At 44.0% G+C, this 27,901-nt stretch overlaps 1 protein-coding gene across 1 annotated transcript in view; it reads right to left on the bottom strand.

Moving 5' to 3' along the window:
* LOC121289033 (EMILIN-1-like) overlaps nucleotides 1–27,901 on the bottom strand; it is a 137,012-nt gene that overhangs the window by 5,697 nt on the left and 103,414 nt on the right. Inside the window, exons 3-5 of the mRNA XM_041207952.1 lie at nucleotides 6,359–6,375; nucleotides 5,106–5,299; nucleotides 2,735–4,924 (exon numbers count right to left, since the gene is read on the bottom strand). Coding sequence (XP_041063886.1) covers nucleotides 2,735–4,924; nucleotides 5,106–5,299; nucleotides 6,359–6,375 — 2,401 coding nt within the window. The remainder of the gene's footprint in view (nucleotides 1–2,734; nucleotides 4,925–5,105; nucleotides 5,300–6,358; nucleotides 6,376–27,901) is intronic.

Raw genomic sequence — 27,901 nt, 5'->3', positions numbered from 1 at the left:
TCCATGTCCAAATGCAGCAATACGTGGACAATATCCAGGCTTGGGCTGACAAGTGGCAAGTAACATTCACGCCACACAAATGCCAGGCAATGACCAACTCCAGTAAGAGAGAATCCAACCATCGTCCCGTGACACTCAATGGCATTACCATTGCTGAATCCCCCACTATCAGCATCCTGAGGGTTACCATTAACCAGAAGCTGAACTGAACTAACCATATAAATACTGTGGCTACAAGAGCGGATCAGAGGACAGGAATCCTGCGGTGAGTAACTCACCTCCTGAATTCCCAAAACCTGTTCACCAGCTACAGGCACAAATCAGGAGTGTGATGGAATACTCCCCACTTGCCTGGATGAGTGCAGCTCCCACAACACTCAAGAAGCTTGACACCATCCAGGACAAAGCAGCCCCGCTTGCTTGGCACCACATCCACAAACATTCACTCCCTCCACCACTGACGCACAGTAGCAGCAGTATGTACCAACTGCAAGATGCACTGCAGGAATTCACCAAGGCTCCTTCAACAGCACCTTCCAAACCCACGACCACTACCATCTAGAAGGACAAGGGCAGCAGATAGATGGGAACACCACCACCTGGAAGTTCCCCACCAAGCCACTCACCATCCTGACTTGGAAATATATTGCTGTTCCTTCACTGTCGCTGGGTCACAATCCTGGAACTCCCTTCCTAACAGCACTGTGGGAGTACCTACACCACATGGACTGCAGCGGTTGAAGAAAGCAGTTCACCACCAGCTTCTCAAGGGCAACTAGGGAAGGGCAATAAATGCTGGCTGAGCCAGCGAAGCCCACATCCCATGAATGAATTTGAAAAAAATTAAAAATGGGTGTCCATGAGATGCTGTGAGCCATCAGCAACAGCAGAATTGTATTCAACCAGATTCTGTAACCTTACTGCCTGGCATATCCCTCAAGCTACCAATACCACTAAACTCTCAGTGAAGATAGCAGGAGGGCATGTCTGGAGCAGCACCAGACACATCTAAAAATGAGATGTCAACCTGGGAAGACACATAGGACTACTTGCATGCTAACCAGCAAAAGGGGCACATGATAGAGCTAAGTCATCCCACAACCAATGGATCAGATCAAAGCTCTGCAGTCTTGCCCCATCCAGTCATGAATGGTGATGGGCAACTAACAGGAAGAGGAGGCTCCATAAATATCCCCATCGTCAATGTGGAGGAGACCAGAACATCAGTACAAAAGACAAGGCTGAAGCTTTTGTAACCACCTACAGCCAGAAGTGCAGACTGAATGATCCATCTTAGCCTCTTCCGGAGGTCCCAGCATCACAGATGCCAGCCTTCAGCCAAGGCACTGGATACTGCAAAGGCAATGGGCCCTGACAATATCCCAGCAATAGCACAGAAGACTTGTGCTACACAACTAGTCATGCCCCTAGTCAAGCTGTTCGAATACAGCTACAATACTGACATCCAGCAATGTGGAAAACTGCCCAGTTATGTCCTATATACAAAAACCAGGACACATCCAATCCAGCCAATTACTTTACACTCAGTAGTAGCAGTATATACCATCCACAGGATGCACTGCAGCAACTCATCAAGGCTCCTTTGACAGTCCAAACCTACGACCTCTACTACCTAGAAAGACAAGGGCAGCAGACACACGGGAACACCAGCAGCTGCAAGTTCCCCTCCAAGTCACTCACCATCCTGACTTGGAAATATATCACCGTTCCTTCACTGTCACTGGGTCACAATCTTGGAATTCGCTTCCTAACTGCACTGTGGGTGTACCTACATCACATGGACTGCAGCGGTTCAAGAAGGCAGCTCACCACCACCTTCTCAAGGGCAACTAGGGATGAGCAACAAGGGCAGCAAACAATGCCCACATCCAATAAAAATAAATGAAATGCTCTTACTAGCTTAGTAAAGCTCTGAACCTATGTTCATTGAATCTATTCATATCTCTCTTCTGGCACATCCACATATTTGAAGACAAACCTGGTGTGATGAAAGTATAATAATTTTTCAGGATATTTGCTGGTTTATTGCGAAGCAGTTTTATGGGGGAGAGTATAGTTGGGTCTATGTGTGATTTAATTACACATGGAGTCAAATGCCAAGGCAGATGGTGAAAATTAAATTCAATAAAATTCAGGAATTAAAAGTCTGATGAAGGCCACAAAACCATTTTTAATGGGGACGGTGTATAGGGAGCTTTACTCTGTATCTAACTCCGTGCTGTACCTGTCCTGGGAGTGTTTGATGGGGACAGTGTAGAGGGAGCTTTACTCTGTATCTAACCCCATGCTGTCCCTGTCCTGGGAGTGTTTGATGGGGCAGTGTAGAGGGAGCTTTACTCTGTATCTAACCCCGTGCTGTACCTGCCCTGGGAGTGTTTGATGGGGACAGTGTAGAGGGAGCTTTACTCTGTATCTAACCCCGTGCTGTACCTATCCTGTGAGTGTTTGATGGGGACGGTGCAGAGGGAGCTTTACTCTGTATCTAACCTCGTGCTGTACCTGTCCTGGGAGTGTTTGATGGGGACGGTGTAGAGGGAGTTTACTCTGTATCTAACCCTGTGCTGTACCTGTCCTGGGATTGTTTGATGGGGACAGTGTAGAGGGAGCTTTACTCTGTATCTAACCCCGTGCTGTACCTGTCCTGGGAGTGTTTGATGGGGACAGTGTAGAGGGAGGTGAGTAGGTTTTTCTCCAATTATTCAGTATTACTCACCAATGAAGTCCTGACTGGTGAAATCGTGAATTTCAGTGTATATGTCAGCCACAGACTGATTCAGGGTTGTGATTTTCTGCTTCAGGAGTCCCAGGTGATTGTCCTGGATATTTTGCAACATCCCAGAGTGCATCTGCAACGTGGTATTTAATTCCCGCTGGCAGTTCCACAGGCTGGAAACATGTCTATTTAAACCCTCCTTGATTTTCTCCAGACTCTGCGAAACTGAATCCAACTTGAAGCAGATATTCTCCAGTTTGGACACTCGTTGTCTAAGTCCTTCATTGGAGTCCCTGCATTCATCAATTTCCACCACCATGTGGCTGCTGAACTTTCCTAACTCATTCTGGAAATTGATGAACTTATTGTTAGTGCCTTCAATGTGATCAGTGATCTCTTCCTGGATCTTGCTGATATCTGTAATCAATCTGTTAGTGCTTTCAGAGAAAGTTGTGTTCAGCATATCAGTATTGTGGCTCTGCTGATCAATAGAGTCTTGAAGGACCTGCAAGGTGCTATTGATTGAATTGAAGGTCAGTATGACATCTCTCAGCTCTCCCTGCATCGAGCCAAGTTCAACACCCAAATTGCCACCAAATATTCCAAGTCCATTGAGGGTCTTATTGAAGGTTTCTATTTTAAATAACAGGTCCTTATAATATTTGGCAGGGTCCATAAGCTCCTCATTTAACCTGGTTAATTCTTTCTGAATTGTTGAGCAAATGAAACTGCAATTATTCTCAGAATGACCAACTCTTTCCTTCAATTTGTCCAACTCCTCGGTCAGTTTGCTAACTCGTCTGTCAGTTTCATTCCTACCCAGAAGGACTTCACCTTTAATGGTGTTGCATACTGTCAAACTGCTTTCAATGGAACTTTGTACTTTGCTCTCCAAATCCCTGAGGTTGGAGCTAATTTGGTTCACTTGTTCCTCATTAGAATGCATCATTGACCTTAGCTGTTTGACTTCCTGCCTAAACTGTTGCAGCATATTCTTGAATGAATTGCCTTCCATAGTGAGGTTATGTATACTTGGCCCAAAGTTTTGAATATGAACTTCATCCTTCAAAATCTTCCTCTGAAGCTTTGTTAAAACGTCCAAGATGTCAGAGGTATTTTGGTCAGCATCGGTCACAGTGACATGGGGAGAGCTACAGATTTCAGCACAGCCATTGACAGCTACATGCACCTTGGATTCCAGCTCATGCACACTGGAGACCACCGACAACAGATTTTCTCCATCCTGTCCCACAGTATTCTTCAACTTTGCAATGTCTTCACCTAAACCAGTGACTGTGTCTCGGACCCAATCATTAAAGGCTGTACCATTGCCCAGTATAGACACTACTGTGTTAACTCTCTCCTCATTTCCATTGATCTTGTCCCCAAATTCATGCCTCAGATTTTTGAGATGTGACATGAGACGCTTTTCAATATTTTTCTCAGTTGAGTTCAGTCTTTGTTCAATATGTTGGAGCTGTTTATGGAACTGGTCATTCCACGGAGAGATACCCGACGATGAGTGAAGAAGCTGTTGGTCCAACCTCTGATTCAAAGCCCCCACCACATCCGATAGAGACGTAAGCTTCCGCTCCACATCCTCCACCTTTGCTTTTGTGCTGTCTATTTCCCCACAGCAAGGTTTTGCCTCAGATCCAGGCATCCCACTTATGTGCTTATGAATACTTTCTATTAGATGCCGATTATGTTGCTCGGTGGCATTGAATATTCTGCCCAGTTCTCGCAATCTCTGCGCATCTTCTTTCTGCTGCTGCCGGAGAAGTTCAATGTCAGCTCGACAGGAGAAACATGAGTTCTGTACCCGGCGCTCCACCTCCCTCACAAGCTCTCCCTTCAAGTCTGACCATTTCTGGCCAGTCTCTGACTGACCCCCAGCAGTTCCAGTGGGTTTGACTGTGTTTAAGAGGTCAATCTCATCATCGTGCTCCTTTACTCGGTTGTCGATCTGATGGAGCTTTCTCTGAATCTCATTGATCGTCTCCTTCATGTCAGGGTGGGATGCTGCATCAGCTGGCTGCCTCCCGTTCATTGCCACCTCAATCGCCTTCCGCATTTCCTCCTGGAATTTCTCATTCATCCCCCTAATGGTGGACTGAAGGTTGTGAATTTCCTGGCTCAATTTTTGGATCTTCTCTTCCATCTGATGGGATTTATCGGAATCTCTTCCACCTGTAAAAACATGAAATATAAAGACACCAGAAGCACTTGAGTGAACTGGGAGTCATCAGGAATTATGAAAAACAAAATGATAAGAATCAAGCTGTCCTTGGTTTGGGGACGTGGATGGGAATGATGTAGCCCAAGTATCAGTGCAGACCAGTCCCAAATGGTCACTAACATGCTCACTTACCTTCAGCTGGAGAACCTGCCGATTGCCTTGTCCCAGATGGATGAGGCTGTCGTGGTCTAGGAGACACAACTTCAGTCTGCCCTGCTGGACCCATTGAACAGTCGTCTCCTGAGTAACCATGGCAACACCTCCATTCCATTTCCGTAACCATTTTGTAGGCAATCTTGTATCGAGGTTTCATGAAGGAACGATAACTGCAAGGGACATTTCAGGAAAGGACAATTTCAGCACGGATGTAGTCATGTAATTAACTCACACAAAGAACCAGAAACCAAATCAAAATAAACCTTACTCAGCCTCAACATGACCTTAGAAGCCAGGTCAATATCAGTAGTCACTCACATCACCATTGTTGAGCTCTGCAACTGTAAACACTCACATCACTGCCCGTAGAAACAGTAACCGTAAACACATCACTGTCCATGGAAACTGTAACCGTAAACACATCACTGTCCATGGAAACTGTAACAATAAACACTCACATCACTGTCCGTAGAAACTGTAACCATAAACACTCACATCACTGTCCGAGGAAACTGTAACAATAAACACTCACATCACTGTCCGTAGAAACTGTAACCATAAACACTCACATCACTGTCCGAGGAAACTGTAACCATAAACACTCACATCACTGTCCGAGGAAACTGTAACAATAAACACTCACATCACTGTCCGTAGAAACTGTAACCATAAACACTCACATCACTGTCCGAGGAAACTGTAACCATAAACACTCACATCACTGTCCGAGGAAACTGTAACAATAAACACTCACATCACTGTCCGAGGAAACTGCAACAATAAACACACATCACTGTCTGTGGAAACTGTAACCGTAAACACATCACTGTCCATGGAAACTGTAACAATAAACACTCACATCACTGTCCGTAGAAACTGTAACCATAAACACTCACATCACTGTCCGTAGAAACTGTAACCATAAACACTCACATCACTGTCCGAGGAAACTGTAACAATAAACACTCACATCACTGTCTGTGGAAACTGTAACCGTAAACACTCACATCACTGTCCGAGGAAACTGTAACAATAAACACTCACATCACTGTCTGTGGAAACTGTAACCGTAAACACTCACATCACTGTCTGTGGAAACTGTAACCGTAAACACTCACATCACTGTCCGAGGAAACTGTAACAATAAACACTCACATCACTGTCTGTGGAAACTGTAACAATAAACACTCACATCACTGTCTGTGGAAACTGTAACCGTAAACACTCACATCACTGTCCGAGGAAACTGTAACAATAAACACTCACATCACTGTCTGTGGAAACTGTAACCGTAAACACTCACATCACTGTCTGTGGAAACTGTAACCGTAAACACTCACATCACTGTCCGAGGAAACTGTAACAATAAACACTCACATCACTGTCTGTGGAAACTGTAACAATAAACACTCACATCACTGTCTGTGGAAACTGTAACAATAAACACTCACATCACTGTCCGTGGAAACTGTAACCGTAAACACTCACATCACTGTCCGAGGAAACTGTAACCGTAAACACTCACATCACTGTCCGAGGAAACTGTAACCGTAAACACTCACATCACTGTCTGTGGAAACTGTAACCGTAAACACTCACATCACTGTCCGAGGAAACTGTAACAATAAACACTCACATCACTGTCTGTGGAAACTGTAACTGTAAACACTCACATCACTGTCTGTGGAAACTGTAACAATAAACACTCACATCACTGTCTGTGGAATCTGTAACCGTAAACACTCACATCACTGTCCATGGAAACGGTAACCGTAAACACTCACATCACTGTCTGTGGAAACTGTAACAATAAACACTCACATCACTGTCTGTGGAATCTGTAACCGTAAACACTCACATCACTGTCCATGGAAACTGTAACAATAAACACTCACATCACTGTCCATGGAAACTGTAACAATAAACACTCACATCACTGTCTGTGGAAACTGTAACAATAAACACTCACATCACTGTCTGTGGAATCTGTAACCGTAAACACTCACATCACTGTCCATGGAAACGGTAACCGTAAACACTCACATCACTGTCCATGGAAACGGTAACCGTAAACACTCACATCACTGTCCATGGAAACTGTAACAATAAACACTCACATCACTGTCTGTGGAAACTGTAACCGTAAACACTCACATCACTGTCCGAGGAAACTGTAACAATAAACACTCACATCACTGTCCGAGGAAACTGTAACAATAAACACTCACATCACTGTCCATGGAAACTGTAACAATAAACACTCACATCACTGTCTGTGGAAACTGTAACCGTAAACACTCACATCACTGTCCGAGGAAACTGTAACAATAAACACTCACATCACTGTCCGAGGAAACTGTAACAATAAACACTCACATCACTGTCTGTGGAAACTGTAACCGTAACGCTCACATCACTGTCCATGGAAACTGTAACAATAAACACTCACATCACTGTCTGTGGAAACTGTAACCGTAAACACTCACATCACTGTCTGAGGAAACTGTAACAATAAACACTCACATCACTGTCTGTGGAAACTGTAACCGTAAACACATCACTGTCCATGGAAACTGTAACCATAAAAACTCACATCACTGTCCATGGAAACTGTAACCGTAAACACATCACTGTCCATGGAAACTGTAACCGTAAACACACCACTGTCCATGGAAACTGTAACCGTAAACACTCACATCACTGTCTGAGGAAACTGTAACAATAAACACTCACATCACTGTCTGTGGAAACTGTAACCGTAAACACATCACTGTCCATGGAAACTGTAACCATAAAAACTCACATCACTGTCCATGGAAACTGTAACCGTAAACACATCACTGTCCATGGAAACTGTAACCGTAAACACACCACTGTCCATGGAAACTGTAACAATAAACACTCACATCACTGTCCGTGGAAACTGTAACCATAAACACTCACATCACTGTCTGTGGAAACTGTAACAATAAACACTCACATCACTGTCCGTGGAAACTGTAACCGTAAACACATCACTGTCTGTGGAAACTGTAACAATAAACACTCACATCACTGTCCATGGAAACTGTAACAAAAAACACACATCACTGTCTGTGGAATCTGTAACCGTAAACACTCACATCACTGTCCATGGAAACGGTAACCGTAAACACATCACTGTCCGTGGAAACTGTAACCGTAAACACTCACATCACTGTCGGTGGAAACTGTAACCGTAAACACTCACATCATTGTCCGTGGAAACTGTAACAACAAACACTCACACCACTGTCTGTGGAAACGGTAACCATAAACACTCACATCACTGTCTGTGGAAACTGTAACCGTAAACACTCACATCACTGTCCATGGAAACTGTAACAATAAACACTCACATTACTGTCTGTGGAAACTGTAACCATAAACTCTCACATCACTGTCCATTGAAACTGTAACCGTAAACAGATCACTGTCCGTGGAAACTGTAACCGTAAACACTCACATCACTGTCCATGGAAACTGTAACCGTAAACACTCACATCACTGTCCGAGGAAACTGTAACAATAAACACTCACATCACTGTCCGAGGAAACTGTAACAATAAACACTCACATCACTGTCTGTGGAAACTGTAACCGTAAACACATCACTGTCCATGGAAACTGTAACCATAAAAACTCACATCACTGTCCATGGAAACTGTAACCGTAAACACATCACTGTCCATGGAAACTGTAACCGTAAACACATCACTGTCCATGGAAACTGTAACCGTAAACACACCACTGTCCATGGAAACTGTAACAATAAACACTCACATCACTGTCCGTGGAAACTGTAACAATAAACACTCACATCACTGTCCGTGGAAACTGTAACCATAAACACTCACATCACTGTCTGTGGAAACTGTAACAATAAACACTCACATCACTGTCCGTGGAAACTGTAACCGTAAACACATCACTGTCTGTGGAAACTGTAACAATAAACACTCACATCACTGTCCATGGAAACTGTAACAATAAACACACATCACTGTCTGTGGAATCTGTAACCGTAAACACTCACATCACTGTCCATGGAAACGGTAACCGTAAACACATCACTGTCCGTGGAAACTGTAACCGTAAAAACTCACATCACTGTCGATGGAAACTGTAACCGTAAACACTCACATCATTGTCCGTGGAAACTGTAACAACAAACACTCACACCACTGTCTGTGGAAACGGTAACCATAAACACTCACATCACTGTCTGTGGAAACTGTAACCGTAAACACTCACATCACTGTCCATGGAAACTGTAACAATAAACACTCACATTACTGTCTGTGGAAACTGTAACCATAAACTCTCACATCACTGTCCATTGAAACTGTAACCGTAAACAGATCACTGTCCGTGGAAACTGTAACCGTAAACACTCACATCACTGTCTGTGGAAACTGTAACCGTAAACACTCACATCACTGTCCGTGGAAACTGTAAGCATAAACACTCACATCACTGTCTGTGGAAACTGTAACTGTAAACACTCACATCACTGTCCGTAGAAACTGTAACCATCAACACTCACATCACTGTCTGTGGAAACTGTAACCGTAAACGCTCACATCACTGTCCGTGGAAACTATAACCATAAACACTCACATCACTGTCCATGGAAACTATAACCATAAACACTCACATCACTGTCCATGGAAACTATAACCATAAACACTCACATCACTGTCTGTGGAAACTGTAACCGTAAACACTCACATCACTGTCCGTGGAAACTGTAACAACAAACACTCACACCACTGTCTGTGGAAACGGTAACCATAAACACTCACATCATTGTCCATGGAAACTGTAACCGTAAACACTCAATTCACTGTCTGTGGAAACTAACCATAAACACTCCCATCACTGTCCATGGAAACTGTAACCATAAACACTCACATCACTGTCCATGGAAACTGTAACCGTAAACACTCACATCACTGTCCATGGAAACTGTAACCATAAACACACGCATCACTATCCATGGAAACTGTAACCGTAAACACTCACATCACTGTCCATGGAAACTAGAACCATCAACACTCACATCACTGTCTGTGGAAACTGTAACCGTAAACACTCACATCACTGTCCATGGAAACTGTAACCATCAACACTCACATCACTGTCCGTGGAAACTGTAACAATAAACACTCACATCACTGTCCGTGGAAACTGTAACCGTAAACACTCACATCACTGTCCATGGAAACTGTAAGCATCAACACTCACATCACTGTCCATGGAAACTGTAACCATCAACACTCACATCACTGTCCGTGGAAACTGTAACAATAAACACTCACATCACTGTCCGTGGAAACTGTAACCGTAAACACTCACATCACTGTCCATGGAAACTGTAACAATAAACACTCACATCACTGTCTGTGGAAACTGTAACTGTAAACACTCACATCACTGTCTGTGGAAACTGTAACTGTAAACACTCACATCACTGTCTGTGGAAACTGTAACAATAAACACTCACATCACTGTCTGTGGAATCTGTAACCGTAAACACTCACATCACTGTCCATGGAAACTGTAACCGTAAACACTCACATCACTGTCCATGGAAACTGTAACAATAAACACTCACATCACTGTCTGTGGAAACTGTAACAATAAACACTCACATCACTGTCCATGGAAACTGTAACAATAAACATTCACATCACTGTCTGTGGAAACGGTAACCGTAAACACTCACATCACTGTCCATGGAAACGGTAACAATAAACACTCACATCACTGTCTGTGGAAACTGTAACCGTAAACACTCACATCACTGTCCATGGAAACTGTAACAATAAACACTCACATCACTGTCTGTGGAAACTGTAACCGTAAACACTCACATCACTGTCTGTGGAAACTGTAACCGTAAACACTCACATCACTGTCCATGGAAACTGTAACAATAAACACTCACATCACTGTCTGTGGAAACTGTAACCGTAAACACTCACACCACTGTCTGTGAAAACTGTAACAATAAACACTCACATCACTGTCTGTGGAAACTGTAACCGTAAACACTCACATCACTGTCCGAGGAAACTGTAACAATAAACAATCACATTACTGTCCGAGGAAACTGTAACAATAAACACTCACATCACTGTCTGTGGAAACTGTAACCGTAAACACATCACTGTCCATGGAAACTGTAACCATAAAAACTCACATCACTGTCCATGGAAACTGTAACCGTAAACACACCACTGTCCATGGAAACTGTAACAATAAACACTCACATCACTGTCCGTGGAAACTGTAACAATAAACACTCACATCACTGTCCGTGGAAACTGTAACAATAAACACTCACATCACTGTACATGGAAACTGTAACAATAAACACACATCACTGTCTGTGGAATCTGTAACCGTAAACACTCACATCACTGTCCATGGAAACTGTAACAATAAACACACATCACTGTCCGTGGAAACTGTAACCGTAAACACTCACATCACTATCCATGGAGACGGTAACCGTAAACACATCACTGTCCGTGGAAACTGTAACCGTAAACACTCACATCACTGTCGGTGGAAACTGTAACCGTAAACACTCACATCATTGTCCGTGGAAACTGTAACAACAAACACTCACATCACTGTCCATGGAAACTGTAACCAAAAACACACACATCACTGTCCATGGAAACTGTAACCATAAACACTCACATCACTGTCCATGGAAACTGTAACCATAAACACTCACATCACTGTCCATTGAAACTGTAACCGTAAACAGATCACTGTCCGTGGAAACTGTAACAGTAAACACTCACATCACTGTCTGTGGAAACTGTAACCGTAAACACTCACATCACTGTCTGTGGAAACTGTAACCGTAAACACTCACATCACTGTCCGTGGAAACTGTAAGCATAAACACTCACATCACTGTCTGTGGAAACTGTAACTGTAAACACTCACATCACTGTCCGTAGAAACTGTAACCATCAACACTCACATCACTGTCTGTGGAAACTGTAACCGTAAACGCTCACATCACTGTCCGTGGAAACTATAACCATAAACACTCACATCACTGTCCATGGAAACTATAACCATAAACACTCACATCACTGTCTGTGGAAACTGTAACCGTAAACACTCACATCACTGTCCATGGAAACTGTAACCATAAACACTCACATCACTGTCCATGGAAACTATAACCATAAACACTCACATCACTGTCTGTGGAAACTGTAACCGTAAACACTCACATCACTGTCCATGGAAACTGTAACCGTAAACACTCACATCACTGTCCGTGGAAACTGTAACAACAAACACTCACACCACTGTCTGTGGAAACGGTAACCATAAACACTCACATCATTGTCCATGGAAACTGTAACCGTAAACACTCAATTCACTGTCTGTGGAAACTAACCATAAACACTCCCATCACTGTCCATGGAAACTGTAACCATAAACACTCACATCACTGTCCATGGAAACTGTAACCGTAAACACTCACATCACTGTCCGTAGAAACTGTAACCGTAAACACTCACATCACTGTCCATGGAAACTGTAACCATAAACACACGCATCACTGCCCATGGAAACTGTAACCGTAAACACTCACATCACTGTCCATGGAAACTAGAACCATCAACACTCACATCACTGTCTGTGGAAACTGTAACCGTAAACACTCACATCACTGTCCATGGAAACTGTAACCATCAACACTCACATCACTGTCCGTGGAAACTGTAACAATAAACACTCACATCACTGTCCATGGAAACTGTAACCATCAACACTCACATCACTGTGGAAACTGTAACCGTAAACACTCACATCACTGTCCATGGAAACTGTAACCATCAACACTCACATCACTGTCCGTGGAAACTGTAACAATAAACACTCACATCACTGTCCATGGAAACTGTAACCATCAACACTCACATCACTGTCCGTGGAAACTGTAACAATAAACACTCACATCACTGTGCATTGAAACTGTAACTGTAAACACTCACATCACTGTCCGTGGAAACTGTAACCGTAAACACTCACATCACTGTCCATGGAAACTGTAAACGTAAACACTCACATCACTGTCCATGGAAACTGTAACCAAAAACACACACATCACTGTCCATGGAAACTGTAACCGTAAACACTCACATCACTGTCCATGGAAACTATAACCATCAACACTCACATCACTGTCTGTGGAAACTGTAACCGTAAACACTCACATCACTGTCCATGGAAACTGTAACCGTAAACACTCACATCACTGTCTGTGGAAACTGTAACTGTAAACACTCACATCACTGTCCATGGAAACTGTAACCATCAACACTCACATCACTGTCTGTGGAAACTGTAACAATAAACACTCACATCACTGTCCGTGGAAAATGTAACCGTAAACACTCACATCACTGTCTGTGGAAACTGTAACTGTAAACACTCACATCACTGTCCATGCAAACTGTAACTGTAAACACTCACATCACTGTGCATTGAAACTGTAACTGTAAACACTCACATCACTGTCCGTGGAAAATGTAACCGTAAACACTCACATCACTGTCTGTGGAAACTGTAACCGTAAACACTCACATCACTGTCCATGCAAACTGTAACTGTAAACACTCACATCACTGTCCGTGGAAACTGTAACCGTAAACACTCACATCACTGTCTGTGGAAACTAACCGTAAACACTCACATTACTGTCTGTGGAAACTGTAACCGTAAACACTCACATCACTGTCCATGGAAACTGTAACCGTAAACACTCACATCATTGTCCATGGAAACTAACCATAAACATTCACATCACTGTCCATGAAAACTGTAACCGTAAACACTCACATCACAGACTGTGGAAACTGTAACCGTGACCACTCACATCACTGTCCGTGGAAACTGTAACCGTAATGCTCACATCACTGTCCATGGAAACTGTAACCGTAAACACTCACATCACTGTGCATTGAAACTGTAACTGTAAACACTCACATCACTGTCCGTGGAAACTGTAAACGTAAACGCTCACATCACTGTCCATGGAAACTGTAACCATGAGCATTCACATCACTGTCCATGGAAACTGTAACTGTAAACACTCACATCACTGTCTGTGGAAACTGTAACCGTAAACACTCCCATCACTGTCCGTGGAAACTGTAACCGTAACGCTCACATCACTGTCCATGGAAACTGTAACCGTAAACACTCACATCACTGTCCATGGAAACTGTAACAATAAACACTCACATCACTGTCTGTGGAAACTAACCAAAAACATTCACATCACTGTCTGTGGAAACTGTAACCGTGACCACTCACATCACTGTCCGTGGAAACTGTAACCGTAATGCTCACATCACTGTCCATGGAAACTGTACCCGTACACACTCACATCACTGTGCATTGAAACTGTAACTGTAAACACTCACATCACTGTCCGTGGAAACTGTAAAAATAAACACACACATCACTGTCTGTGGAAACTTACCATAAACACTCACATCACTGTGCATTGAAACGGTAACCATAAACACTCACAACATTGTTCATGGAAACTAACCATGAACATTCACATCACTGTCCATGGAAACTGTAACCGTAAACACTCACGTCACTGTCCGTGGAAACTGTAACCGTAAACACTCACATCACTGTCCGTGGAAACTGTAACAACAAACACTCACACCAATGTCTGTGGAAACGGTAACCATAAACACTCACATCATTGTCCATGGAAACTGTAACCGTAAACACTCACATCACTGTCCATGGAAACTGTAACCGTAAACACTCACATCACTGTCCATGGAAACTGTAACCGTAAACACTCACATCACAGTCCGTAGAAACTGTAACTGTAAACACTCACATCACTGTCCATCGAAACTGTAACCATAAACACTCACATCACTGTCCATGGAAACTGTAACCATAAACACACACATCACTGCCCATGGAAATTGTAACCGTAAACACTCACATTACTGTCCATGGAAACTATAACCATCAACACTCACATCACTGTCTGTGGAAACTGTAACTGTAAACACTCACATCACTGTCCGTGGAAAATGTAACCGTAAACACTCACATCACTGTCTGTGGAAACTGTAACAACAAACACTCACACCACTGTCTGTGGAAACGGTAACCATAAACACTCACATCATTGTCCATGGAAACTGTAACCGTAAACACTCACATCACTGTCCATGGAAACTGTAACCGTAAACACTCACATCACTGTCCATGGAAACTGTAACCGTAAACACTCACATCACTGTCCGTAGAAACTGGAACCGTAAACACTCACATCACTGTCCATGGAAACTATAACCATCAACACTCACATCACTGTCTGTGGAAACTGTAACCATCAACACTCACATCACAGTCTGTGGAAACTGTAACAATAAACACTCACATCACTGTACATTGAAACTGTAACTGTAAACACTCACATCACTGTCCGTGGAAAATGTAACCGTAAACACTCACATCACTGTCTGTGGAAACTGTAACCGTAAACACTCACATCACTGTCCATGCAAACTGTAACTGTAAACACTCACATCAGTGTCCGTGGAAACTGTAACCGTAAACACTCACATCACTGTTCATGGAAACTGTAACCATAAACACTCACATCACTGTCCGTGGAAACTGTAAACGTAAACACTCACATCACTGTCCATGGAAACTGAAACGAAAAACACACACATCACTGTCCATGGAAACTGTAACCGTAAACACTCACATCACTGTCCATGGAAACTATAACCATCAACACTCACATCACTGTCTGTGGAAACTGTAACCGTAAACACTCACATCACTGTCTGTGGAAACTGTAACCATCAACATTCACATCACTGTCTGTGGAAACTGTAACAATAAACACTCACATCACTGTGCATTGAAACTGTAACCATCAACACTCACATCAGTGTCTGTGGAAACTGTAACCGTAAACACTCACATCACTGTCTGTGGAAACTGTAACTGTAAACACTCATCACTGTCCGTGGAAAATGTAACCGTAAACACTCACATCACTGTCTGTGGAAACTGTAACCGTAAACACTCATCACTGTCCATGCAAACTGTAACTGTAAACACTCACATCACTGTCCGTGGAAACTGTAAACGTAAACACTCACATCACTGTCCACTGGCACTGTAACCCAAATACTCACATCACTGTCCCCTGGCACTGTAACCCAAATACTCACATCACTGTCCACTGGCACTGTAACACAAATACTCACATCACTGTCCATGAACACTGTAACCCAAATAATCACATCTCTGTCCATGGACACTGTAACCCAAATAGTCACATCACTGTCCACTGGCACTGTAACCCAAATACTCACATCACTGTCCCCTAGCACTGTAATCCAAATACTCACATCACTGTCCACTGGCACTGAAACCCAAATACTCACATCACTGTCCACTGGCACTGTAACCCAAATACTCACATCACTGTCCGTGAACACTGTAACTCAAATATTCACATCTCTGTCCATGGACACTGTAACCAAAATACTCACATCACTGTCCACTGGCACAGTAACCCAAATACTCACATCACTGTCCACTGGCACTGTAACCCAAATACTCACATCACTGTCCAATGGCACTGTAACCCAAATAATCACATCACTGTCCGTGGACACTGTAACCCAAATACTCACTTCACTGTCTGCGGACTCTGTCATCCAAATACTCACATCACTGTCCACCGGCACTATTACCCAAATGCTCACTTCACTGTCTGCAGAGACTGTAATGAAATACTCACATCACTGCCACTGGCACTGTAACCCAAATACTCACATCAAAGTCCATGGACACTGTAACCCAAATACTCAAAACACTGTCCAAGAACACTGTAACCCAAATACTCAAAACACTGTCCATGGACACTGTAACCCAAATACTCACATCACTGTCTGCTGGCACTATTACACAAATACTCACATCACTGTCTGTGGACACTGTAACCCAAATACTCACATCACTGTCCTCTGTCACTATTACCCAAATACTCACATTACTGTTTGCGGACACTATAACCCAAATACTCAATTCACTGTCCACTGGCACTATTACCTAAATACTGACAGCACTGTCTGCAGAAACTGTAACCCAAATACTCACATCACTGTCCACTGGCACTATTACCCAAACACTCACATCACTGTCCGCAGGCACTGTAACCCAAATACTCACATGACTGTCCACTGGCATTGTAACCCAAATACTCACATCACTGTCTGCAGACACTGTAATGAAACATTCACATCACTGTCCACTGTCACTGTAACCCAAATACTCACATCACTGTCAATGGACACTGTAACCCAAATACTCAAAACACTGTCCATGGACACTGTAACCCAAATACTCAAATCACTGTCCACCGACACTATTAACCAAATACTCACATTACTGTCTGCGGACACTGTAACCCAAATACTCACAGCACTGTCCACTGGCACTGTAACCCAAATATTCACTTCACTGTCCACTGGCAATGTAACCCAAATACTTACATCACTGTCTACAGGCACTATCACCCAAACACTCACATCACTGTCCGCTGGCACTGTAACCCAAATACTCACATGACTGTCCACTGGCATTGTAACCCAAATACTCACAGCACTGTCCACTGGCAATGTAACCCAAATACTCACATCACTGCCCATGGACACTGTAACCAAAATACGCACATCACTGTCCACCGGCACTATTACCCAAATGCTCACACTACTGTCTGCGGACATTGTAACTCAAATACTCACATCACTGCCCATGGACATTATAACCCAAATACGCACATCACTGTCCACCGGCACTATTACCCAAATGCTCACATCACTGTCTGAGAACACTGTAACTCAAATACTCACATCACTGTGCGCAGACACTGTCAACCAAATTCTCATATGATTGTCCACTGGCACTGTAACCCAAATACTCACATCACTGTCCACTGGCACTGTAACCCAAATATTCACTTCACTGTCCACTGGCACTATTACCCAAATACTCACAGCACTGTCTGCGGACACTGTAACCCAAATACTCACATCACTGTCCGCTGGCACTGTAACCCAAATACTCAAATGACTGTCCACTGGCACTGTAACCCAAATACTCACATGACTGTCCACTGGCATTGTAACCCAAATACTCACATGACTGTCCACTGGCACTGTAACCCAAATACTCACATGACTGTCCACTGGCATTGTAACCCAAATACTCACATCACTGTCCACTGGCAATGTAACCCAAATACTCACATCACTGCCCATGAACACTGTAACCAAAATACGCACATCACTGTCCACCGGCACTATTACCCAAATGCTCACATCACTGTCTGCGGACACTGTAACTCAAATACTCACATCACTGTGCGCAGACACTGTCAACCAAATTCTCACATGATTGTCCACTGGCACTGTAACCCAAATACTCACATCACTGTCCACTGGCACTGTAACCCAAATACTCACATCACTGTCCGCAGACACTGTAACCCAAGTACTCACATCACTGTCCACTGGCACTATTACCCAAATACTCACATCACTGTCCACAGGCACTGTCACCCTAATACTAACATCACTGTCCACAGGCACTGTAACCCAAATACTCACATCACTGTCCATGGACTCTGTAACCCAAATATTCAAAACACTGTCCATGGACACTGTAACCCAAATACTCAAAACACTGAACATGGACATTGTAACCCAAATACTCACAACACTGTCGACTGGCACTATTTCCCAAATACTCACATTACTGTCTGCGGACACTGTAACCCAAATACTCACATCACTGTCCGCTGGCACCCTAACCCAAATACTCACTTCACTGTCCACTGGCACTATTACCCAAATACTCACATCACTGTCCGCTGGCACTGTGACCCAAATACTCACATGACTGTCCACTGGCATTGTAACCCAAATACTCACATCACTGTCCACTGGCAATGTAACCCAAATACTCACATCACTTCTACAGACACTGTAACCCAAATACTTACATCACTGTCTACAGGCACTATCACCCAAACACTCACATCACTGTCCACTGGCACTGTAACCCAAATACTCACATGACTGTCCACTGGCATTGTAACCCAAATACTCACATCACTGTCCACTGGCAATGTAACCCAAATACTCACATCACTGTCCATGAACACTGTAACCCAAATACTCACCTCACAGCCCATGGACACTGTAACTCAAAAACTCACATCACTGTCCACTGGCAATGTAACCCAAATACTCACATCACTTCTGCAGACATTGTAACCCAAATACTTACATCACTGTCTACAGGCACTATCACCCAAATACTCACATTACTGTCCGCGGACACTGTCAACCAAATACTCACATCACTGTCCGCTGGCACTATTACCCAAATACTCACAGCACTGTCTGCGGACACTGTAACCCAAATACTCACATCACTGTCCATTGGCACTATTACCCAAATACTCACATCACTGTCCGCAGACACTGTAACCCAAGTACTCACCTCACAGCCCATGGACACTGTAACTCAAATACTCACATCACTGTCCATGGACATTTTAACCCAAATACGCACATCACTGTCCACCGGCACTAGTACCCAAATGCTCACATCACTGTCTGAGAACACTGTAACTCAAATACTCACATCACAGTCCATGGACATTGTAACCCAAATATGCACTTCACTGTCCACTGGCACCATTACCCAAATGCTCACATAACTGTCTGCGGACATTGTAACTCAAATACTCACATCACTGTCCACTGTCACTGTAACCCAAATACTCACATCACTGTCCTCTGGCACTGTAATCCAAATACTCACATCACTGTCCACTGGCACTGAAACCCAAATAATCACATCACTGTCCATGAACACTGTAACCCAAATACTCACATTTAGGTCCATGGACACTGTAACCCAAATAGTCACATCACTGTCCACTGGGACTGTAACCCAAATACTCACATCACTGTCCACTGGCACTGTAATCAAAATACTCACATCACTGTCCACTGGCACTGAAACCCAAATACTCACATCACTGTCCACTGGCACTGTAACCCAAATACTCAAATCACTGTCCGTGAACACTGTAACCCAAATACTCACATCTCTGTCCATGGACACTGTAACCCAAATGGTCACATCACTGTCCACTGGCACTGTAACCCAAATACTCACATCACTGTCCACTGGCACTGTAACCCAAACACTCACATCACTGTCCAATGGCACTGTAACCCAAAGAATCACATCACTTTCCGTGGACACTGTAACCCAAATACTCACATCACTGTGCGCAGACACTGTCAACCAAATACTCACATCACTGTCCACCGGCACTATTACCCAAATGCTCACTTCACTGTCTGCAGACACTGTAATGAAATACTCACATCACTGTCCACTGGCACTGTAACCCAAATACTCACATCACTGTTCATGGACACTGTAACCCAAATACTCAAAACAATGCCCAAGAACACTGTAACCCAAATACTCAAAACACTGTGCATGGACACTGTAACCCAAATACTCACATCACTGTCTGCTGGCACTATTACACAAATACTCACATCACTGTCTGCGGACACTGTAACCCAAATACTCACATCACTGTCCATGGACACTGTAACCCAAATACTCAAAACAATGCCCAAGAACACTGTAACCCAAATACTCAAAACACTGTGCATGGACACTGTAACTCAAATACTCACATCACTGTCTGCTGGCACTATTACACAAATACTCACATCACTGTCTGCGGACACTGTAACCCAAATACTCACATCACTGTCCTCTGTCACTATAACCCAAATACTCACATCACTGTCCGCTGGCACTGTAACCCACATACTCACATCACTGTCCGCTGGCACTGTAACCCAAAATAATCACATCACTGTCCATGGACACTGTAACCCAAATATTCAAAACACTTTCCATAGACACTGTAACACAAATTCTCTAAACACTGTCCATACACATTGTAACCCAAATACTCAAATCACTGTCCACCGGCACTATTGACCAAATGCTCACATCACTGTCTGCGGACACTGTAACCCAAATACTCACATCACTGTCCACTGGCACTGTGACCCAAATACTCACATCACTGTCCACTGGGACTGTAACCCAAATACTCACATCACTGTCCACTGGCACTGTAACCCAAATACTCACATCACTGTCCACTGGCACTATTACCCAAATGCTCACATCACTGTCTGTGGACACTGTAACCCAAATAATCACATCACTGTCCACTGTCACTGTAACCCAAATACTCACATCACTGTCCACTGGCAATGTAACCCAAATACTCACATCACTGTCCACTGGCAATGTAACCCAAATACTCACATCACTTCTGCAGACACTGTAACCCAAATACTTACATCACTGTCCACAGGCACTGTCATCCAAATATTCACATTACTGTCTGTGGACACTGTAACCCAAATACTCACATCACTGTCCGTTGGCACTATTACCCAAATACTCACATCACTGTCCACAGACACTGTAACCCAAATACTCACATCACTGTCCACTGGCACTGTAACCCAAATACTCACATCACTGTCCCTGACACTGTAACCCAAATACTCACATCACTGTCCAGCTGGCACTGTATCCAAATACTCACATCACTGTCCACTGGCACTTAACCCAAATACTCACATCACTGTCCGTCGACACTGTAACCCAAATACTCACATCACTGTCCGCTGGTAATGGAACCCAAATACTCACATCACTGTCCGCTGGCACTGTAACCCAAATACTCACATCACTGTCCACTGGCACTGTAACCCAAATACTCACATCACTGTCCGCTGGCACTGTAACCCAAATACTCACATCACTGTCCACTGGCACTGTAACCCAAATACTCACATCACTGTCTGTGACCACTGTAACCCAAATACTCACATCACTGTCCGCTGGCACTGTAACCCAAATACTCACATCTCTGTCCATGGACACTGTAACTCAAATACTCAAAACACTGTCCATGGACACTGTAACCCAAATACTCACATCACTGTCCACCGGCATTATTACCCAAATGCTCACATCATTGTCCGCACACTGTAACCCGAATACTCACATCACTGTCCACTGGCACTATTACCCAAATATTCACAGCACTGTCTGATGCACTGTAACCCAAATACTCACATCATTCGCCGCTGGCACTGTTATCCAAATACTCACATCACTGTCCACTGGCACTGTAATCCAAATGCTCACATCACTGTCCATGGAGACTGTAACCCAAATACTCACATCACTGTCCACTGGCACTGTACGGCAAATACTCACATGACTGTCCACTGGCACTGTAATCCAAATACTCACATAACTGTCCGTGAACACTGTAACCCAAATACTCACATCACCGTCCATGGACACTGCAATCCAAATACTCACATCACTGTCCATGGACACTGTAACCCAAATACTGACATCACTGTCCACCGGCAATATTACCCAAATGCTCACATCACTGTCTGTGGAGACTGTAACTCAAATACTCATATCACTGTCCACTGTCACTGTAACCCAAATACTCACATCACTGTCCGCTGGCACAGTTATCCAAATACTCACATCACTGTACGCTGGCACTGTAACCCAAATACTCACATCACTGGACACTGGCACTGTAACAGAAATATTCACATCACTGTCCACTGGCACTGTAACTCAAATACTCACATCACTGTCCGTGAACACGGTAACCCAATTACTCACAGCACTGTCTGCCGACACTGTAACCCAAATACTCACAGCACTGTCAGCAGACACTGTAACCCAAATACACACAGCACTGTCAGCAGACACTGTAACCCAAATACTCACATCACTGTCCATTGGCACTATTAACCAAATACTCACATCACCGTCTGCAGACACTGTAAACCAAATAATCACATCACTGTCCACTGGCACTGTAACCCAAATACTGGCATCACTGTCCGTGGACACTGTAACCCAAATACTCTCATCACTGTCCACTGGCACTGTAACCAAAATACTCACATCACTGTCTGCGGACACTGTAACCCAAATACTCACATCACTGCCCACAGGCACTGTCACCCAAATACTCACAACACTGTCCACTGGCACTGTAACCCAAATACTCTCATCACTGTCCACTGGCACTTTAATCCAAATGCCCACATCACTGTCCACTGGCACTGTAACCCGAATACTCACAGCACTGTCCACTGGCAATGTAACCCAAATACTCACATCACTGCCCATGGACACTGTAACCAAAATACGCACATCACTGTCCACCGGCACTATTACCCAAATGCTCACACCACTGTCTGCGGACATTGTAACTCAAATACTCACATCACTGCCCATGGACATTATAACCCAAATACGCACATCACTGTCCACCGGCACTATTACCCAAATGCTCACATCACTGTCTGAGAACACTGTAACTCAAATACTCACATCACTGTGCGCAGACACTGTCAACCAAATTCTCATATGATTGTCCACTGGCACTGTAACCCAAATACTCACATCACTGTCCACTGGCACTGTAACCCAAATATTCACTTCACTGTCCACTGGCACTATTACCCAAATACTCACAGCACTGTCTGCGGACACTGTAACCCAAATACTCACATCACTGTCCGCTGGCACTGTAACCCAAATACTCACATGACTGTCCACTGGCACTGTAACCCAAATACTCACATGACTGTCCACTGGCATTGTAACCCAAATACTCACATGACTGTCCACTGGCACTGTAACCCAAATACTCACATGACTGTCCACTGGCATTGTAACCCAAATACTCACATCACTGTCCACTGGCAATGTAACCCAAATACTCACATCACTGCCCATGAACACTGTAACCAAAATACGCACATCACTGTCCACCGGCACTATTACCCAAATGCTCACATCACTGTCTGCGGACACTGTAACTCAAATACTCACATCACTGTGCGCAGACACTGTCAACCAAATTCTCACATGATTGTCCACTGGCACTGTAACCCAAATACTCACATCACTGTCCACTGGCACTGTAACCCAAATACTCACATCACTGTCCGCGGACACTGTAACCCAAGTACTCACATCACTGTCCACTGGCACTATTACCCAAATACTCACATCACTGTCCACAGGCACTGTCACCCTAATACTAACATCACTGTCCACAGGCACTGTAACCCAAATACTCACATCACTGTCCATGGACTCTGTAACCCAAATATTCAAAACACTGTCCATGGACACTGTAACCCAAATACTCAAAACACTGAACATGGACATTGTAACCCAAATACTCACAACACTGTCGACTGGCACTATTTCCCAAATACTCACATTACTGTCTGCGGACACTGTAACCCAAATACTCACATCACTGTCCGCTGGCACCCTAACCCAAATACTCACTTCACTGTCCACTGGCACTATTACCCAAATACTCACATCACTGTCCGCTGGCACTGTGACCCAAATACTCACATGACTGTCCACTGGCATTGTAACCCAAATACTCACATCACTGTCCACTGGCAATGTAACCCAAATACTCACATCACTTCTACAGACACTGTAACCCAAATACTTACATCACTGTCTACAGGCACTATCACCCAAACACTCACATCACTGTCCACTGGCACTGTAACCCAAATACTCACATGACTGTCCACTGGCATTGTAACCCAAATACTCACATCACTGTCCACTGGCAATGTAACCCAAATACTCACATCACTGTCCATGGACACTGTAACCCAAATACTCACCTCACAGCCCATGGACACTGTAACTCAAAAACTCACATCACTGTCCACTGGCAATGTAACCCAAATACTCACATCACTTCTGCAGACATTGTAACCCAAATACTTACATCACTGTCTACAGGCACTATCACCCAAATACTCACATTACTGTCCGCGGACACTGTCAACCAAATACTCACATCACTGTCCGCTGGCACTATTACCCAAATACTCACAGCACTGTCTGCGGACACTGTAACCCAAATACTCACATCACTGTCCATTGGCACTATTACCCAAATACTCACATCACTGTCCGCAGACACTGTAACCCAAGTACTCACCTCACAGCCCATGGACACTGTAACTCAAATACTCACATCACTGTCCATGGACATTTTAACCCAAATACGCACATCACTGTCCACCGGCACTAGTACCCAAATGCTCACATCACTGTCTGAGAACACTGTAACTCAAATACTCACATCACAGTCCATGGACATTGTAACCCAAATATGCACTTCACTGTCCACTGGCACCATTACCCAAATGCTCACATTACTGTCTGCGGACATTGTAACTCAAATACTCACATCACTGTCCACTGTCACTGTAACCCAAATACTCACATCACTGTCCTCTGGCACTGTAATCCAAATACTCACATCACTGTCCACTGGCACTGAAACCCAAATAATCACATCACTGTCCATGAACACTGTAACCCAAATACTCACATTTAGGTCCATGGACACTGTAACCCAAATACTCACATCACTGTCCACTGGTACTGTAACCCAAATACTCACATCACTGTCCACTGGCACTGTAACCCAAATACTCACATCACTGTCCACTGGCACTGAAACCCAAATACTCACATCACTGTCCACTGGCACTGTAACCCAAATACTCAAATCACTGTCCGTGAACACTGTAACCCAAATACTCACATCTCTGTCCATGGACACTGTAACCCAAATGGTCACATCACTGTCCACTGGCACTGTAACCCAAATACTCACATCACTGTCCACTGGCACTGTAACCCAAACACTCACATCACTGTCCAATGGCACTGTAACCCAAATACTCACATCACTGTCCGTGGACACTCTAACCCAAATACTCACTTCACTGTCTGCGGACTCTGTCATCCAAATACTCACATCACTGTCCACTGGCACTGTAACCCAAATACTCACATCACTGTCCATTGGCACTGTAACCCAAATACTCACATCACTGTCCACTGGCACTGTAACCCAAATACTCACATCACTGTCCGTGGACACTGTAACCCAAATACTCACATCACTGTCCATTGCCACTGTAACCCAAATACTCACATCACTGTCCGTGGACACTGTAACACAAATACTCACATCACTGTCAGCTGGCACTATTACCCAAATAGTCACATCACTGTCCACTGTCACTGTAACCCAAATACTCACATCACTGTCCATGGACACTGTAACCCAAATACTCACATCACTGTCTGCAGACACTGTAACCCAAATACTCACATCACTGTCCGATGGACACTGTAACCCAAATACTCACATCACTGTCTGCTGGCACTGTACCCAAATACTCACATCACTGTCTGCGGACACTGTAACCCAAATACTCACATCACTGTCCTCTGTCACTGTAACCCAAATACTCACATCACTGTCCGCTGGCACTGTAACCCACATACTCACATCACTGTCCGCTGGCACTGTAACCCAAAATAATCACATCACTGTCCATGGACACTGTAACCCAAATATTCAAAACACTTTCCATAGACACTGTAACACAAATTCTCTAAACACTGTCCATACACATTGTAACCCAAATACTCAAATCACTGTCCACCGGCACTATTGCCCAAATACTCACAGCACTGTCTGCGGACACTGTAACCCAAATACTCACAGCACTGTCCACTGCCACTGTAACCCAATTACTTACATCACTGTCCACTGGCACTGTAACCCAAATACTCACATCACTGTCCACTGGCACTGTAACCCAAATACTCACATCACTGTCCACTGGCACTATTACCCAAATGCTCACATCACTGTCTGTGGACACTGTAACTCAAAGACTCACATCACTGTCCACTGTCACTGTAACCCAAATACTCACATCACTGTCCACTGGCACTGTAACCCAAATACTCACATCACAGTCCAATGGCACTGTAACCCAAATACTCACATCACTGTCCACTGTCAGTGTAACCCAAATACTCACATCACTGTCCGCTGGCACCGTAACCCAAATACTCACATCACTGTCCACTGGCACTGTAACCCAAATACTCACATCACTGTCCACTGGCACTATAACCCAAATACTCATATCACTGTCCACTGTCACTGTAACCCAAATACTCACATCACTGTCCGACAACACTGTAACCCAAATACTCACATCACTGTCCGCTGGTAATGTAACCCAAATACTCACATCACTGTCCATTGCCACTGTAACCCAAATACTCACATCACTGTCCGCTGGCACTGTAACCCAAATACTCACATCACTGTCCGTGGACACTGTAACTCAAATACTCACATCACTGTCCTCTGCACTGTATACCCAAATACTCACATCACTGTCCACTGGCACTGTAACCCAAATACTCACATCACTGTCCGCTGGTAATGGAACCCAAATACTCACATCACTGTCCACTGGCACTGTAATCCAAATACTCACATCACTGTCCACTGGCACTGTAACCCAAATACTCACATCACTGTCCACTGGCACTATAACCCAAATACTCACATCACTTTCCGTGAATACAGTAACACAAATACTCACATCTCTGTCCAT

Source organism: Carcharodon carcharias, chromosome 2 (genome assembly GCF_017639515.1).
Source record: "Carcharodon carcharias isolate sCarCar2 chromosome 2, sCarCar2.pri, whole genome shotgun sequence".
Lineage (NCBI taxonomy): Eukaryota > Metazoa > Chordata > Chondrichthyes > Lamniformes > Lamnidae > Carcharodon > Carcharodon carcharias.
The sequence above is the reverse complement of the archived record's forward strand: the minus strand, read 5'-3'. Positions and strand labels throughout refer to the sequence as shown.